General features: G+C 41.4%; 1 protein-coding gene across 1 annotated transcript in view; it reads left to right on the top strand.

Moving 5' to 3' along the window:
- LOC124613557 (gustatory and odorant receptor 63a-like) overlaps positions 1-19,617 on the top strand; it is a 140,504-nt gene that overhangs the window by 27,931 nt on the left and 92,956 nt on the right. The window contains exon 2 of the mRNA XM_047142270.1: positions 5,096-5,349. Coding sequence (XP_046998226.1) covers positions 5,096-5,349 — 254 coding nt within the window. The remainder of the gene's footprint in view (positions 1-5,095; positions 5,350-19,617) is intronic.

The following is a 19,617-nucleotide window of genomic DNA, read 5'->3' as shown; positions in this document are numbered from 1 at the left end:
TTCTCGGCACCAGTTAGCTGGTGAACAACACTTACCATTCCTATCCTGTATCGTTACTGGAACGATAAATGGTGTCCTTATCCTAACACAAGGAAAAGAAAGGAATTGTTGAACCCAAGCAAAGCAGTATCTCCCCGCACAAAGACCACAGAAGAGCAGCGACGATGTGGTGTACTGCGAATTGTTTCCCCGAGGTGTAACCATCACTGTTGACGATCACTGTCTTTCACACGCAGTCCCAGAATAACGACCAGGAAGAATGCGTGAAGTGATGCTACTCCACGGTAACGAACGCCCGCATTCTAGTGGATTGACAGAAAACACTATACAGGACCTGGTGTGAGAAATCATTCCGCATCCACCTTATTCACCTGATCTTGCACCCTCTGTCTTTCACCTTTACCGCCCTCTATCGAACAACCTTCAAGGAATTTTCTTGCCGGATGACAATCCGTTCCGAACGTGGGTCGACGAGTTCTTCGCCTCAGAACAACGCGATATCTACAGTCGCGGAATCGAAAAGTTACCCCAGCGTTGGCATGCTGTTGTAAATAGAAAAGGACAATATGTTATTGACGACTTAAGTCTCTGTTATGTGTATCTGTTGTGTTTATTAAACTTGTGGGAAAACGCTGCCCGATATTTGAAGGTAGTATTGAGAAAGAGAAATTTGTTAACATCGAGTATAGATTTAAGTGTCAGGAAGTCGTTTCTGAAAGTATTCGTATGGAGTGTAGCCATGTATGGAAGTGAAACATGGACGATAAATAGTTTGGACAAGAAGAGAATAGAAACTTTCGAAATGTGGTGCTACAGAAGAATGCTGAAGATTAGATGGGTAGATCACATAACTAATGAGGAGGTATTGAATAGAACTGGGGAGAAGAGGAGTTTGTGGCACAACCTGACAAGAAGAAGGGACCGGTTGGTAGGACATGTTCTGAGGCATCAAGGGCTCACAAATTTACCATTGGAGGGCAGCGTGGAGGGTAAAAATCGTAGAGGGAGACCAAGAGATGAAAACACTAGCAGATTCAGAAGGATGTAGGTTGCAGTAAGTACAGGAGATGAAGAAGCTTGCACAGGATAGGGTAGCATGGAGAGCTGCATCAAACCAGTCTCAGGACTGAAGACCACAGCAACAACAACTGAGAACAGATATGAAATGTGACAGACGAGTAAAATCAACGTTAAGGAAGCCAGTTAGAAATATTTGTTGGTATGGTTCTGGGAGACTGCAGTATGTCTGCAATGGATGTACGATAGAAGACAATAGTGCGACCAATTGTAGAGTATTTTTCTTATTTTGGAGTGCTTAGGAAGTAGGAATCAAAACTGACACCGGCAGGATTCACAGACATGCTGATGGGATAGTAGGAGGTTGATATAGTCCACATAAAAGGGTTACAGAAATACTCGGTAACTTGGCAGAGAGACAACATAGTTCTCACGAAACCCCGCTAGACTAGAAGAAGACTGTGCGTCCTTTATGCTGTCACCATTGTATAATTCGCGTAGGGATCACAATAGTAAGATAAGAGCGATTGGTGGGTGTGCAGAGGCATACAGATACTCTTTTATCTCTCGCTCAATACGCGAATGTAACAGGAGAGAAAATCAACATTGGTACGAAGTGTCTTCGGCCGCGCATTGTGCAATGACTTGCTGTGTGTACATATATGCAGTTATAGATATCATGATCTCTTGATCAGACTGTGGGCGGCTGTCAAGCAAGCATATTGTAGGAAGCAGTCCAAGAGAACATTCCTTTTACCCTCCTCCATATGGCCAGTATTGTCAACTATACAGCGACATTTTCTTTTCTTCGAAGAGCCAGCTGTGTGGCAGGCTGCGCATGAGATACGGGGCGAGTCTTCAGCAGCCAGTGTGAAGAGATCATGCACGACTGTTTTACTGGTGTGCGCGTAAGAAGGCAAGTGATGGAGTGATACGCCATAGCAAGGGGCCGTGTACCACGTGATGCACCGGCCAATAGCGCCATTCTGACGGGTCTGTCCGTAATGTGCACTTTAGGTGCACATAGAACATTTACCACTGATTTTCTTGTTAGGTAGGTATGGTGAAGGTACTTTGCCGTTGCGATGTTCATTGTGGGTGGTATAAAGGACACACGCAGAGTATTATGTTGAGACGCGGCAACGATATCTTTCAGAATGAATAAATTTCTGTAGAGAAGCACAAACAATGGCCCACTGTGGCACTTACCCCAACGCTGCTACTCATAGTTACCAGGGTAGGCAACAGTTGTAGCGTACAGCGTGGGGTAGAGGCAGAGAGCACCATGTCGACGCTGCTAAGTATTATTTTCTCTTTTGCGCAGAACGCATCACGCTTTCGTATTCTTACTTACACACCACTATACTAACTATACTAACTATACTAACATTGAGTTACTGTTATGTTGTGAAAGATTAACTCAGAACACAACTCTTTAAAACAGCGAGTATATTACGAGGGTAAATCAATATCGGAACTTCCGTTTTAATCATTCTTAGGTTAGCAGTACTGCTTACTGCGCTAGCCAACGCTATATGGCACAGTTCTCTTCGCTTGCGGCCAAGGTCATCATATTCATTGCTTGCGGCAGCTTGCAGCATTTTCACATCAGTTCGCCCGGAAGGTCACAGTAAAAGCTGCGCAGAAGCAAACACGTTTTTGCCACTGTGCGCATGACGTCAGTGGAACACTTTGTGCCCAAATTTGTATGATGGAGACTGTGTCGTTTTCGCTTAGCTACTTTTGTGAAGTGGGTTAATTGCAAGTGAAAGTGCTTTGAGTGTGTGCAAGCAACGCCGGGTTGTGCTGTTGTTGGCTGTAATTCTCACAATCGCAGCACTAAAGGGACGGGAGTAGTGCTTCATGCGTTCTCTCGTGATGCAAGTTTGCGGAGGATTTGGGTGTCGAAATGCTGTAGAAAAGTCGCGTTGAATGTTGCAAACGCTGCAATATGCCCCCGTAATTTCACAGAAACTGCATTAGAGACTTGCGTCCGGAACTACTAAATTTACCGCGGAAACCGTGCTTAAGAGTGAAGCATTTCCGTCATGTAATTTAGCTTGAAGTATTAGCACTAGTGCTAGCATACCATGTGTAACATAAGAAGGGAAAGATCCTTTCAACAAATGTGAGATCCATAGAAGAAGCATAGGGACTTTGCAAAAGCTGTCACCATGGGAGAAGGGCGCTGATCAATATAGATTTACACACGAAGTTGTTTCTAATACAGTAATTCAGATAAAGTCAGTTTACAGATTTCTGTAGCGGCATTACGCAGGAGAAATGCTTGTATGAAAATTGTAAAAACGTATTAAAGATCTTCAAAGTCAGGTATCATCAACGAAACGACGTTTTCACAACGAAGAAAGTAATAAAAAAGTGCATTTGTGTCTGGAGAAATTAATTGAATACTGGGCAAAATATTTTCACTGAATCAAATCAGATGTTTGTTAGAGGGATCAAAACGGGTTCTAAGAGTCAAAGGGGACATTATCTGGTAACTCGATTTCCTTGAGCACTGTTGCGCAGAAAAGTTACAATTTTTTTCGAGGAAATAATTCGGATATTCCCTGCCTACAGTGTCAACCTTACCTTCTCGGATAAAGTTCAGTTTCAGTTGCCACTAGATATTTTGAAGGATGTTCTAGTTTGATTAACTAATTCAAATGCTTTCTACAAACAAGGCACCTGTATAATTTCTTGAACGAAAACGACAATGTTCACTTGTTAACTGAAGTTCTTTTGAACTTATGATGAATTTAAAATGCAAATGAGCGTTGTATAGGTCTTGTTTACTTATTAAAGCTTTTCTCAGAGCAAACTCAGTAAACTGAAAGCTCATTTGGAACTTTTACTTTGATCGAAAATTGCAAAAACAGACTATACTTAGCACGTTTTTTGCTTATTTTTATTCGATGGATACGTGAATTTAAAAATCAGCACTGTCTGTTAAAAAGTGGTGAAGTTACTCGATGTAGAAGTAATGTTCTAGCAATAGCAGAATATAAATTTGCATTTCCTTATTTCATTAGAAACTAAAACATACTAGAAGTACATCGCATAAATGCGCGGCCCGTAAGTTATAACGCTGTTGACGAGGCAGACACTGCTCTTTAGTGACGCCACAGCGTCAGCCAATAACAGCAAATAACGCTCACTGCCCAAACTAATTTCTCTACAGACCTCAACAACAGTGTTTCATAATGAGGTTTCTTATCGGGTGAAGCTGTACTAGGAGATGGAATCTATAGGAGAGTTTCGGCACAATTACGGGGTAATGTCTTATTGTGCCAAAGTGTCCAGCTGAACAGCTGAAAAGCGGCGGAATAAGAGTGAAGGACGAACAAAGAGGAGGACGTCCAGCCACTTTCACCAATGTTGCCAACAAGGAGCAGTTCCGTGACCAGAATTTGAATAACCAATGAGTGCCGATTAAGTGGCAACTGAAATGGGAAGCACAAGGGAAAATTCTGGAACATCCCCTGGAAAAGGCGCCAACAATAAAGAGTCGAAGTTATACTGAAATGCTATGGAACGTGTCGAAGTACACAATTCCAAATGTGCACCGAGGCTTACTGTCAAACGCCGTTCTTTGTTTACATTGGAACGCTCTTCCACTTGTCAATATACATCTCGTGCTATTGGAGCGTCTTGTATACAGTCATGACCTCGCCCAGTTTGTTTTCCATTTGCTTAGTCCACTTAAAGATGACTTAAGAGGTCTTTGACTCACCTCAGATGACGAGATGAAAGAAGTAGTGCATACATAACTTGCAGCTCAATCAAAATAATTTTTTTCAGTGTGTACTGTGTTTTGGAAACGTTGAGCAACGACAAAGTGCATTGGAAATCAGGGTGAATATGTTGAAAAATTATGTGATTGTAAATTTTGTACTGCTCTTGTAATAAATTAGAAATTTTTTAATTTATCCGCATAGCTTATGCTGATAATATGAACTTCGTGACTATCATTTACACTGGTGCATTTTAAAAAGACTTTTTTAAATTATTGTAAGGGAGAACTGCCACGCTGTTAAACACTGGACAATAATTACACATGTATTTTCTATCTTCGCAGCGAACCCTGTGTTCCGGCCAACTTCTGGTATCTTCATGTACTCGCTGGCGTGTTACCTGGTGATGTCTGGCTTGGCGACCTCCGTCGTTGGCTACGTGCTCATATACCTGAGGAAGCACCAAGATAACTATGATGGCAGCGTCTTCAACGTGATCTTACTTGTCTCTCTTGTGCCTGGCTTCTTGTTACACCCATTGTACTGGTTCGAGGCAAAGAAGGTCGTCGCACTTCTGAAGAAGTGGGCGGAATTTCAGGTACTTCTTCCTTTCTGGTGTGCCTTGTGTGAGGCTGTTTGTTGTATATCACTGAAATTAAGCTGAACGCTGGTAGGAGCTTGTTTCGCCTTGCTGATGGAATAAATTTACGGTATAGTGATGTGAAGAAGGAAGTCTAGTTACAATTGAAAGGAATATATTGAAATAGAACTTCTGCCAAAAATTATTATGGACTACCCAACACCTGGCAGAAGTGCAATGATTTCTGTTTCTATAGAAAAGTTTTGATGTGCCTATAGGCACAAAAAGTTTTTGGATTTATAACTTGCTTAAGAGTTACGAATACAAAATTATACTAATCAAAGCAGGGCAGTTAATCATTCTTCCTCCAGTTCACGCACAAGTGGCATGGAAATAAATCCTAATACAGGACACAATGCACCCCAGTGATTTGTAGAGCATAGATGTGTATGTAGAGCTATTTAGGTCAGATAATTATCCTCCTCATTGTAAAGAATTATTAGTTTTCAGGTACAGTACTTTGAAATGACATGTGTTTTTGTCAGTGTTCAACTTAACTGACATACAATGAACAGAAATTTTGGTCATTCCTTTTATTTGAGGACAATTCTCCTTAAACTTTTGGTTTCTTAAGAGCTTGGACACTATTGTATGTAGCAAGTAGTAGTGGATGAAGGTGAATATGAGCACAGTTTTGAGTCCATCTGCATCATTGTTATGAGGGTTTAAAGTTTACACCTTAATTACTCCCCCACTCCTCCCCCCACCCATATGATGTCACTTTCTCCATCCATCACCCAACCCCAATCTGGCATGGCCACTTGTGATCCTTGGTTCAATCCTCAGCATAATTAATTTTCTGAAATTTCATCTGCTTTCCATGAATTTCGGGGTGCAGTTATGACATACTTAAATGATACTGTTGGGCTATTTCAATAATGTGTGAGGGTTCAGGAGTGTAGAGCAAGAGCCCCCACATCTCCACCACACTAGCATAGATATTGCAGAGCACTGTCCAACATCATGGAGATAGCCCATTTCCACTACTCAGAATTCTACCTGCCTCTGTCTGCAATGAATTTGGAATTGCGTGTTCTGCTGTCATGAACGAGTAAACTGGTCATGATGGTCGATGTGTAGGGTTCTCACTTTACACAATTATACAGACTGAGCAGTGACAGTGTGGGGTTTCATTTTATGTATACAATTCAATGCAAACCCCTGCATAACAAGCAGTGACTGCTCCACCTAACGACATACACATACACTTCACACCAGTATAATTGCGTGTATTATTATTTAAGCAATTTATGAAGCACCAACATGCATGTGTGCATCTACCACCACACTTCTCTTTTAAGCACTGAAAACGTCAAACTTGACAAACAATGGAGAGAGCATGGCTACATCATTTACAATTGTACAGAATGAGCAGCTAATGCATTGCACACATGCATGCTCACATGTGACTGATCAAGACAGTGGCTACTACATATACTTCTGGAATATAAACAATTACTATTGCGTGTGGCAGCATGTCACCATGGCATGGCGCCATGGCACACACATGCGGCTGACAGCCCTCTGGCTAGAGTCATGGAGTTATAGCCTCCAAGCTATTGTTATGGAGATGTATAATGGTCGACTCTTCTATGGGTGACAGTGGTAATTACTGAGCGTCCCACCTGTTTGGAAAGTGAACATCTACTTTATACATACATCTTTGCTGTAGAAAGGGACAGCTAATGCTTAACAAATTATGAGAACCTTAGGCTAAGTATGAAAAAGATAAATACTCTGTCAGCAGTTTATACTGCTGAAGAAACAAAACTTATTCATTGTACAATTGCTCGCAATTTCGGCAGCTGCCATAAATTTTGAGAATCATCACTTGTGTTCATCAAGCTGTTTTGTAAATTTGTATCAACTGAACCAACATACGACCTGTTTGTACAATGAAACAGATAGGCTAACATGGAGATGAAGTCAATCTTAGTTTGAAGTGAATCTGACAGTTCCTCATCTACACCTAACATTTGAGCAAGAACACACACGTTTTAGGTGATATACAATTTTTCATATTGTCTGAGACAGCGTTTGACGTGTAATCAAGAGAAGACAGGTTTCAGTTCACAGTCATTTAAGTTTGCTGTAGATCCCCTAAATTACTTCTCGCAGTTGGCTGAGTGGTTACTTTGAGTAATGAACATGTCAAATCCACCAGTGCTTGGCAGGAATGAAGATAGATACGAGTAGATCACTATCGAAACGAAAAATATGTAGCTGCACACCTCGCAGAATAGACAACGAGTAAAAACTCCACACGAAATTTATGACTACACAAGAATTCCTACCACATTTCCATAAACACACTTCGTAATGCAACAATAGTGCATATTATTGTTTCAATAATTTACAGTGCATGTGTTTTAGTGGCGGATCTAGTGATTCCAAGTCAGCATAAACAAATTAATGCTTATGTAAGCATGCACCATTCATTATTATTTGAACTGTTTTTATGGAGTGCAGTCACATGTGTGTCTTCAATATGTACTTAGCTAGAAAACTGGTAGGAGCTCTCACGGTCATGCTCTGCTGCAATGTTAATTACAAATGGTAAAAAAAGTTTTTCACATCCTCGGACTTTTATCTCGTTATAAAATTTGCAATTTTCTGAATAAAATGATATACACACCACTTATAATCTCACGTGGGAAGTATTTAATTTTACCTTTTAAATATAATCTACACCTATCCAAAATGTTAAAATTTTTATGTGCATTACTTTGAGAGCTAATAAGATCGGTAATTTTTTATATAGAAGGCTGTGGATTGTTGGCTATAAAGGTCATGTCCAGAAGAGTATGGGCACCAGGTTGAGGAAGTTGAAACAAAGTTTGAGAGACAGGAAACTTTCTGATGGTAAAACCATAAGAGGTAGGTTGACAGACAAAATGACTGATGAACTACAGCAGTATTATGAGATGGACATTACAAATAATACTGAGGATTTGTTGAAAATGAAGCAAGCAGTATGGGCTACCTTCTCCCACAGACTGTCAACTGATGAAAAATCAGTACACCACTTTTGCCCTCCTGGACCTGATTAATGGAGTAATTACCACAATGCCCAGTACTCAAACACTTCATACAGCTGTAAACATTCCATCCCAGCAGCAGTTATGGATATTATAAAACGTACTTACAGAGCCTTGACAAATCCTGAATTACTGAAGAATTGTCTGCATGATCAGACTCAAAATCCCAATGAGTCGTCCAATAATCTTATATGGACTCACTTAACAAAAAATGTTTTTGTTGGAATGAAGACACTAAAGTCGGGGGTCAGTGATGTTGTTATTGATTTTAATGATGGCAACATTGGTAGGGTGAAAGTGATACAGCATAAGGGAATTAATCCTGCAGCAAACTGCATCAGAGAACTTGAATGGATGGACAAGGTTCACTTCGATGAAACAGAGTATGCAGCACAGTTGGCCACTATGGAGACAGAAAGAAGAAAAGAAGAAAGAACTTGAAAAAAGATCAAGAGGTTGATATACAGTATGGTGCAGGGTGCTTCTGAGCGACTAAAAATAAAAAATTAAGCATATATTAAATGAGTTACAGTCTCGTGAAACTTTAGAGGTTGTTCCTGAATATTTACATTTTCTGTTGCATTTTCTCCCTAAATCTCAGAAGCTACTTCAAGTAGAGTATTAAGATTTTCAGGGAGTAACAACATACATACCCTGAGTCTACCGAAATAAAACAAGATCATAATGTTATGTATAGTTAAAATTATTTAGGATAACGTACAAAAAAGTACACAAAATTTTAACCATGTAATTAAAAAATTGTATTTCCGAAAGCAGTGGCTGAAATGCAATTATTGTAGTTCAGTAGACTCAGAACATACAATTTAAAGTCCTTTAAAAGTTTAATGTCAATGACTAGAGTGGTTCCTGAAATACAGGGAAGCCAAGTCACTAAATTTAACATTGTCGAGAAAGGGCGTTCCAACTCCCTTTAATAACAGATGTAAAGTGACAAACATACAAACAAAGATCCAGCAGTACTCTTAGAGACATTATGAGTGGAAGGTTTGACTCACATCAAGAGCTCCAAGGTATGTGGAGCCCATCAAACTTACCAGTGTGTGGCAGAAACGAAGATAGACAGATCACTGTCACAAAGGAAAGCAACGCACTGTCTGAAAAAGAGTCGCATTACCACTCGACAGGCACAGCTATGGAATCTCAGGTTATAAAACTGAATCTTAGAAGCACCTATATGAAAAATCGATAACAAGTAATAACTCCATAGAATTTGACGTCACTCTAAAGTGCGCTAAATATGTTTGACAGTGTTCCATTGGACTATTATGGTTGACAGTTACCAAGCATACATGTATGGTGGTGCAAACTGAAAACCAGTCTCTCGCAACATGGGAATAAGAGTATCAGCTGTGAGGATGAAACTGGAACACTTCCACACTCGCACTATTCACTGGATAGAGACAGTGAATGCATGTGATATAAATATCTGTAAAATGTCTGGAATCATGTGATCTTTTATGTATGACTGTGTATAATTTGGATTAACTTCATGACTGTAGTAGTATACTAAATAGACTGATATACAGGGACCCGTGGTCTGGGGGTAGCGTCTCTGATTCATAATTAAAACGTCTTCGGTCCCGGGTTCGATCCCCGCCACTGCCTAAATTTTGATAAATAATCAGCATTGGCGGCCGAAGACTTCCGGCATAAGAAGTCAGCCTCATTCTGCCAACGGCCTTGTCAAAGAGGGCGGAGGAGCGGATAGAGGTTCAGGGCACTCTCTTGTCCTAGGGGTGGGAAATTGCCCCTAAAGGCGGAAGAATCAGCAATGATCAACGACATGAGGATGCAGAAGGCAATGGAAACCACTGCATTAAAGACACGTAACGTGTATCCACAGGACATGTGGCCTGCAATTGAAGAAGTGTCATGATGATCTCTCCATTGGCAAAAGATTCCGGAACAGTCCCCCATTCGGATCTCCGGGAGGGGACTGGCAAGGGGGAGGTTATCATGAGAAAAAGATTGAATAATCTACGAAAGGATAACGTTCTATGAGTCGGGGCGTGGAATGTCAGAAGATTGAAAGTGGTAGGGAAACTAGAAAATCTGAAAAGGGAAATGCAAAGGCTCAATCTAGATATAGTAGGGGTCAGTGAAGTAAAGTGGAAGGAAGACAAGGATTTCTGGTCAGATGAGTATCGGATAATATCAACAGCAGCAGAAAATGGTATAACAGGTGTAGGATTCGTTATGAATAGGAAGGTAGGGCAGAGGTTGTGTTACTGTGAACAGTTCAGTGATCCGGTTGTTCTAATCAGAATCGACAGCAGACCAACACCGACAACGATAGTTCAGGTATACATGCCGACGTCGCAAGCTGAAGATGAACAGATAGAGAAAGTGTATGAGGATATTGAAAGGGTAATGCAGTATGTAAAGGGGGGACGAAAATCTAATAATCATGGGCGACTGGAATGCAGTTGTAGGGGAAGGAGTAGAAGAAAAGGTTACAGGAGAATATGGGCTTGGGGCAAGGAATGAAAGAGGAGAAAGACTAATTGAGTTCTGTAACAAGTTTCAGCTAGTAATAGCGAATACCCTGTTCAAGAATCACAAGAGGAGGAGGTATACTTGGAAAAGGCCGGGAGATACGGGAAGATTTCAATTAGATTACATCATGGTCAGACAGAGATTCCGAAATCAGATACTGGATTGTAAGGCGTACCCAGGAGCAGATATAGACTCAGATCACAATATAGTAGTGATGAAGAGTAGGCTGAAGTTCAAGACATTAGTCGAGAAGAATCAATACGCAAAGAAGCGGGATACGGAAGTACTAAGGAATGACGAGATACGTTTGAAGTTCTCTAACGCTATAGATACAGCAATAAGGAATTGACATCTCTAAAAAGGGCCATCACAGAAGTTGGGAAGGAAAACATAGGTACAAAGAAGGTAGCTGCGAAGAAACCATGGGCAACTTCAGTTGATTGATGAAAGGAGGAAGTACAAACATGTTCCGCGAAAATCAGGAATACAGAAATTCAAGTCGCTGAGGAATGAAATAAATAGGAAGTGCAGGGAAGCTAAGACGAAATGGCTGCAGGAAAAATGTGAAGACATCGAAAAAAATATGATTGTCGGAAGGACAGACTCAGCATACAGGAAAGTCAAAACAACCTTTGGTGACATTAAAAGCAACTGTGGTAACATTAAGAGTGCAACGGGAATTCCACTGTTAAATGCAGAGGAGGGAGCCGATAGGTGGAAAGAATACATTGAAAGCCTCTATGAGGGTGAAGATTTGTCTGATGTGATAGAAGAAGAAACAGGAGTCGATTTGGAAGAGATAGGGGATCCAGTATTAGAATCGGAATTTAAAAGAGCTTTGGAGGACTTACGGTCAAATAAGGCAGAAGGGATAGATAACATTCCATCAGAATTTCTAAAATCATTGGGGGAAGTGGCAACAAAACGACTATTCACGTTGGTGTGTAGAATATATGAGTCTGTCGACATACCATCTGACTTTCGGAAAAGCATCATCCACACAATTCCGAAGACGGCAAGAGCTGACAAGTGCGAGAATTACCGCACAATCAGCTTAACAGCTCATGCATCGAAGCTGCTTACAAGAATAATATACAGAAGAATGGAAAAGAAAATTGAGAATGCGCTAGGTGACGATCAGTTTGGCTTTAGGAAAAGTAAAGGGACGAGAGAGGCAATTCTGACGTTACGGCTAATAATGGAAGCAAGGCTAAAGAAAAATCAAGACACTTTCATAGGATTTGTCGACCTGGAAAAAGCGTTCGACAATATAAAATGGTGCAAGCTGTTCGAGATTCTGAAAAAAGTAGGGGTAAGCTATAGGGAGAGACGGGTCATATACAATATGTACAACAACCAAGAGGGAATAATAAGAGTGGATGATCAAGAACGAAGTGCTCGTATTAAGAAGGGTGTAAGACAAGGCTGTAGCCTTTCGCCCCTATTCTTCAATCTGTGCATCGAGGAAGCAATGATGGAAATAAAAGAAAGGTTCAGGAGTGGAATTAAAATACAAGGCGAAAGGATATCAATGATACGATTCGCCGATGACATTGCTATCCTGAGTGAAAGTGAAGAAGAATTAAATGATCTGCTGAACGGAATGAACAGTCTAATGAGTACACAGTATGGTTTGAGAGTAAATCGGAGAAAGACGAAGGTAATGAGAAGTAGTAGAAATGAGAACAGCGAGAAACTTAACATCAGGATTGATGGTCACGACGTCAATGAAGTTAAGGAATTCTGCTACCTAGGCAGTAAAATAACCAATGACGGACGGAGCAAGGAGGACATCAAAAGCAGACTCGCTATGGCAAAAAGGTATTTCTGGCCAAGAGAAGTCTACTAATATCAAATAGCGGCCTTAATTTGAGGAAGGAATTTCTGAGGTTGTACGTCTGGAGTACAGCATTGTACGGTAGTGAAACATGGACTGTGGGAAAACCGGAACAGAAGAGAATCGAAGCATTTGAGATATGGCGCTATAGACGAATGTTGAAAATTAGGTGGGCTGATACGGTAAGGAATGAGGAGGTTCTACGCAGAATCGGAGAGGAAAGGAATATGTGGAAAACACTGATAAGGAGATGGGACAGGATGATAGGACATCTGCTAAGACATGAGGGAATGACTTCCATGGTACTAGAGGGAGCTGTAGAGGGCAAAAACTATAGAGGAAGACAGAGATTGGAATACGTCAAGCAAATAATTGAGGACGTAGGTTGCAAGTGCTACTCTGAGATGAAGAGGTTAGCACAGGAAAGGAATTCGTGGCGGGCCGCATCAAACCAGTCAGTAGACTGATGACAAAAAAAAAAAAAAACAAAAAAAAACAAAAAACAAACAGATATTGATATACCGAGTGCATTTCATAACTCAGTACATAATGCAATTTTACAAACATGCTCCATCTACAGAGACACACAAAATACATAACATTTAACACTTAATTCATAATTTACAAATGATACTAATACTGACATACCCCTAGAGCTGTGGTACTTAGTTTCAAGCGTTATTAAGGCTAAGGAAAATAATATATACTTCTGCCTTGGTGCCAGTGATGGTCGTATACATGTGTGACGTCATGCACATGAGCGCAGAAATCAGGAGTGTATATGACAGAGGCATAAAAAGCGAAATATATTTTTGAGTGTAGTTTCGTAAAACGCACGTTTTATCAAAGTATACTACAAGACTATTGTCCTCAGCATGCAGTAAGTGCGTGTCTCAGCATTCCATTAGAAGTTTTTATCCATCGTTATACTTTCTTAATCAGAAACCAAGTGAGCGAAGAAGACAAAGAACGGACGTCTCTGAACCAGAATAACTAATTTTTTCATGGAGATCACTCTGTATTTTTACGTTGTATACCCTCCTCTATTGTAGTAACGACGGATAGTTCTACACACCAACTTTTTCTCAACCTTGTCAGATTCGGTAATTTCCGTTTCCGTTTATATCCCTTTCTTTGAGGGTTAAATCACATGTTCATATCTAGAGACATGAGCACTATCGACTTGGGAATACCATTTTATGAACTTACATAAAATTTATATTGTTCTTGGCTTCTTCACTGTTGGCCAGATCAATAAAAAATCTTCAGTGTGTTCGATACAACAATTTTCGAATGTCTTTTCTCTCTCTTCACGCACACCAATCGAAGTAGCACTACACGTAAGCCCTGTTCCTGCATTTCGCTCACTACCAAACAAACGTCAATGCACTGTTCCGCGAAAGACCGAAACCACACATGAACGCACTATATCGCACGCAAACGCAGAACATTCAGCTATCGCTGACTTACTGCAACGTTAGCAGTTGATATGGGGCAACAGAGCTATGAGGTGGGTGAATAACAACACTTTCGCCGGCGGTCTATGAGAGAGGTTGTGAGCTTGACGTGTCTAAATTTGCGATAGCCACTCTAGATATGGCAATCTATGGAATAGCTACCAGACACATGCCAAGGAAGGGAGGAGTAGGGTGAGGGCCTCACACACCCTGCCTTATGTGCAGCACCACTCGGCAGCCAACAGCATGCAATGCAGTGGAAAAGATGTGATTTGGTGATGAATAATTTAATATATAACACCAACGTAAGTCTCAAATGTGATAAAGTATATGAACTGCCAAAAAACCCCAAAAATTTTAGCAGCTAGGTTCCAACAAACTTCTTAAAGACTGGCTCCCCAATCACATTGGTAAAATTCATTTGGGGCTATATATCCTTCACCATTGAACACTGGAACAAATCGATAGCCGGTTTCTCTTAAATAATTAAGATCCAACAGTTACTTATAAAATATAAATAATGTATTAGAATTTCAACTTTGTTAAAAATGAGTTTTATGTTGAATACTATCCCACAAACCGCAAAATAAAACCAAGCCCTGGAACTTTCTACAGATTAAAACTGTGTGCCAGACTAAGATTAGAACTTGTGAACTTTGGCTTTTGTGGAAATTTCAGCACACTCTCCGATACTGAGTGAATATTCATTCTGGAAACATCCCCCAAGCTGTGGCTATGCTGTGTCTTCACACTATTCTTCATTATAGGAGTGCTAGTCATACAAGTTTCACAAGAGAACATCTGTGAAGTATGGAAGGTAGGATATGTACTAGTGGAAGTAAAGCTGTGAGGATGGGTCGTGAGTCATGCTTGTGTAGCTTATTTAAGAAGTGTTCAGATATACCAATAATTTCAGAGTCAACATCTATAAGCAGTTCACTAACTTTATCTCTAATACCTTGTATATTTTGATGAAATATACTAATTCCCTCATTACTCGGATACCTAAGCTTGTGTATGCCATGTACACATTTTTTTTCTTGCACACTATATGTGCTTATATGTATGTGTGCGTATGGGTGATTCTTCATCAGCTGCTGCTAGTCCTTATGCGCTGTATGTATTGTAAACATAAATCATTCTTCATAACTTTTAGTATGATTTATCTCTGTTAGTTTTGTATAGTGTGTGATGCTGTGAATATTATATAGTAGATCAGTTAATGTTACGTATATAAAAGCAATCTCTTTTTTTTGAAAAAAAGTATTGTTGCTGATGATAAACCACGAGTTAATTTACTATATCAATGTTATTATTATTATTATTTGATCCTTTTGAGATTACAGTTATTGTAGAACATTTTTATCTGTATGTATATATAAATATTCATTTAATTTTTTAGTACTGTCCAAATAGTTGTTTTCTATATGCCTTCAATTGGGCTTAAATCATATTCATGTCTGTATGTGAAATTACATAGATGGACATTGTTCAGTAAATTCAGCTTGCACTGATTTTATATTTACGGTCTCAACTCTTACACACTTTGGTACAAGGGGAACAGGCATTGATGCATTCCCCCTTGCTCTATATGTACGCTGTTGTTGCGTAAATACTCAAAAAATTCATGGTATGCCCCTCTTACATATGAACACCAATGACACAATCTACACTGATGAGCCAAAACATTAGGACCACCTGCTTAATAGCTTGTCTGTCCATATTTGGAACGCAATACAACACAGATTCCGCGTATCAGGTATCTGTCAGTTTTTTGGTAGGTTCGTGAAGGTATGTAGCATTAGATGCCTATGCACAGATCATGTAATTCGCGTAAATAACGTGCTACTGATCCGTATACGCAGTGATTGCGTCTGATAGCGACCCAGATGGGTTCCATAGGATTTACATCAGGCGAATTTGGTCGCCGAGACATCAACATGAGTTCACTATAATGCTCCACTGTGGCACGATTCTGGCTCCGGAACATGGACCATTATACAACTGATAGATAACAGCGCTGTCGGGGAAGATGTCAAGCATGAAGGGATGCAAGTGGCTCACAGCTGTCAGCATGTCTTCGATTACTACCACAGGTCCCATGCACATGCGGGAGAACGTCCCCAGTAGCATAGTACTGCTCCACCAGCATGTGTATGTGGTATGCTGCACATTTCCAGCCACTGATCACCCCGTTGACGGCATTTGTGGAGACGACCATCGACCTAATGTACCAAGATCCACCCAAAGTGCCGACACATTTTCATTGATTCATGGTCCAATCTCGGTGGTCCTGTACCCACTGTAATCATAAATGACGATGCCGTTGGATCAATATGTGACCACTTAGTGATGGTCTGCTGTGGAGCTCCATGTTCAACCATTGTACGATGAACAGTGTGCTTCAAAACACTTGGGCATGCACCAGCATTAAGCTCTCTGGACAGAAAGGCAACATATCACTATTTATCCCATTTTATAGGGCAGACAAGCCTTTAAACAACACGTTCCGTGAAGAGTCAGTGACATCTAGTCATTTATCTCCCAGTGATAGTTTCACTGTCCTTCTACCTCTTCCCATAGATGCACACAACAGTAGCATATGTACATTCGATCAGCTTCGCCGTTTTCTAGATGTTCACAGGCTCTGTGTAATAATAATCTGCCTTTGTCACAGTCGCTTATCTCAATGAACTTCCCCATTTGCAGCCCGTATCTTCGCCAGGGTGATGGCCTCTCCATGTATGCCTCCTCAAATACTTTCGTTACCGTGTCACATGCCGACAACGACACCAGGTGGCATACAAAGCCGCAGTGGACAGTGTTCATAATGTTTTGGCTTATCAATGTATTTGTCGCAGTTGATAATGCACATTACAGGTCTTTCAGTTAAACAACACTTGCATGTTTTAGATATGTATTTCTGTCCCAAGAGGTTAATTCTAACACTGCTTCAGCACATTATGTATCTACTGTAGACACTTTACGATCAAACCTGTGAATGTCAATAGGAGTATGAGATGGGTCATACTCGTCAGTCATCTTCCTCTTATATTCCATCATACTGCACAGCCAGTCCCACTCATGCAGTGAATACTACACTTTAGCACCGACACACTGTGCATTTTCTTCTTCTATAATCACTTCAAAGTCTCTATCAGATGTTAGGCCTACCTTCATATATTTAGAACCACTAGTAGTGACATTGTATGTGCTGGTAAATAATGGTACTTTTGTGGGATTTGACTGCAGTGGCTGTGCTACGGCAATCAAATGATAAAGAGCCAACAGCTTGGGAAGATATTTTGCGGTTCACGCAGGAACACCTGTGTGCTCTCGCTTAGCATTTGATCAGCAGCTCATTGCTGCTGAGAATGTGTTACTGCACAGTTGAATGACACTAGGTAAGGAAGACATCCTGTGGACAGTGACTGCTGCTGTGATGTGCCCACATCTGTATCAATAACAATAATGAGACTTGAAACTTCCTGGCAGATTAAAACTGTGTGCCGGACCGAGGCTCGAACTGGGGACCTTTGCCTTTCGCGGGCAAGTGCTCTACCAACTGAGCTACCCAAGCACTACTCACGCCCTGTCCTCTCAGCTTTACTTCTGCCAGTACCTCCTCTCCTACCTTCCAAACTTTACAGAAGCTCTCCTGCGAACCTTGCAGAACTAGCACTCCTGAGAGAAAGGATGTTGCGGAGACATGGTTTAGCCACAGCCTGGGGGATGTTTCTAGAATGAAATTTTCATTCTACAGTGGAGTGTGCGCTGATATGAAACTTCCTGGCAGATTAAAACTGTGTGCCGGACCGAGACTTGAACTCGGGACCTTTGCCTTTCGCGGGCGAGTGCTCTACCAACTGAGCTACCCAAGCACGACTCACGCCCCGTCCTCACAGCTGGCAGAAGTAAAGCTGTGAGGACGGGGCGTGAGTCGTGCTTGGTTAGCTCAGTTGGTAGAGCACTTGCTTGCGAAAGGGAAAGGTCCCGAGTTCGAGTCTCGGTCCGGCACACAGTTTTAATCTGCCAGGGAGTTTCATATCAGCGCACACTCCGCTGTAGAGTGGAAATTTCATTTTAGAAACAATAATGAGGCCCTAGGTATAATGACATACACACATGGTGATATTAACAATTAGAGATTGACTGACGAAATAGTTACGGACAGTCTTCTTCCTCTTCCCAGCTGATCGCTGCAGCTGGGGGCAGCGCTTCATGCTAGACAGCGAATAGTGGCGAACACGCAGGCAGCCTTATTATAAAACAGATGCTTGAAAGATGGGGGACTTCCATGCTGTAGGCTGCCGAGCAGGTGCTTGGAGGCGTGGGGGGCCTGGTTCACGTGGCTGTAAGCAGTTCCAGGAACGATCTTAGAGTTTAGAAAGTGCTGAGTCTGATGTCAGCAAAGTATGACAAGCACAATTGCCCGTGCGTGGTAGGATTCCTGGAATGACCTTGAAAATTGGAAAGTGCTGACGTATGATATGTCAGAACAAACACTGACCCACTACTGTTGCCAATTCTTTTCTTACACAGTCTTATGGAATTTCCATACAGAACTTTAAGACTTTTGCAAATGAATGATCAATTAAATAGGCTTGTTATGACAGTTTTAAACTCTGGGAATGGGTTTTCTGTTACTTGGTTCACAATGTACAGTACGCCAATGTAACCATTCTTTTTAAGCAGATCCAAATGTGTATAAAGGTTTTAAAACAGATTTTTCGTGTATCGTTTAATATAGTGTAACGACGTGGCATATTCAGGAGTGCTATGCATCAGGATGGGTGAGAGAAGTGATGAGGAAGAGTGCAGATTCACGCTGGGAGTGCAGTGAAACAGTGATGGTATTGACAGATGTTTATGCAGCATTCCAGATTGCCTCAGGGGCGCACTGTGTGCTTGCCAATGCAGCCGGTTTAAAGAATGTGATGAAGCTCCAGTCACACCTGGTGACACCTGTTGCCCTCGCTTGTGGTGGCTGTTGCTGCAGCGCCCGTGGATCACCAGCTGCAAGGGCGAGCGCGGGTTGCCCAAGTCCGCAGGAGTCACGTCGGCTAAGCACCCCTGCATGTGCTCGTTGTTCCCATGATAAGTGCTCGGGTGCGTTAACTGATTCTAGATGTTCTGATGCTGAGCAGGGATAGACTAGGACGGTGGCCAAAGACCACTAGGCGGCTAGGAGGCCCCAAGGCCACACCTCCTCCAGCTGGATCATAGGCGGCTTGCAGTCCATCGGCCGAAGTCGCTCAGAGGGCGGATGTTGGCTTGGCGTCAGCTCCTTGCATCAGCGAAACTTCCCCGAGGTCCTGCAGCCGCCTCATGCTGGAACTCGATGAGTTAATCAGTGGCAGTTTACCAACTGAGCCGG

The sequence above is a fragment of the Schistocerca americana genome, chromosome 4, assembly GCF_021461395.2.
Source record: "Schistocerca americana isolate TAMUIC-IGC-003095 chromosome 4, iqSchAmer2.1, whole genome shotgun sequence".
NCBI classification, from domain to species: Eukaryota; Metazoa; Arthropoda; class Insecta; order Orthoptera; family Acrididae; genus Schistocerca; species Schistocerca americana.
This window is presented reverse-complemented; position numbering and strand designations above follow the sequence as displayed.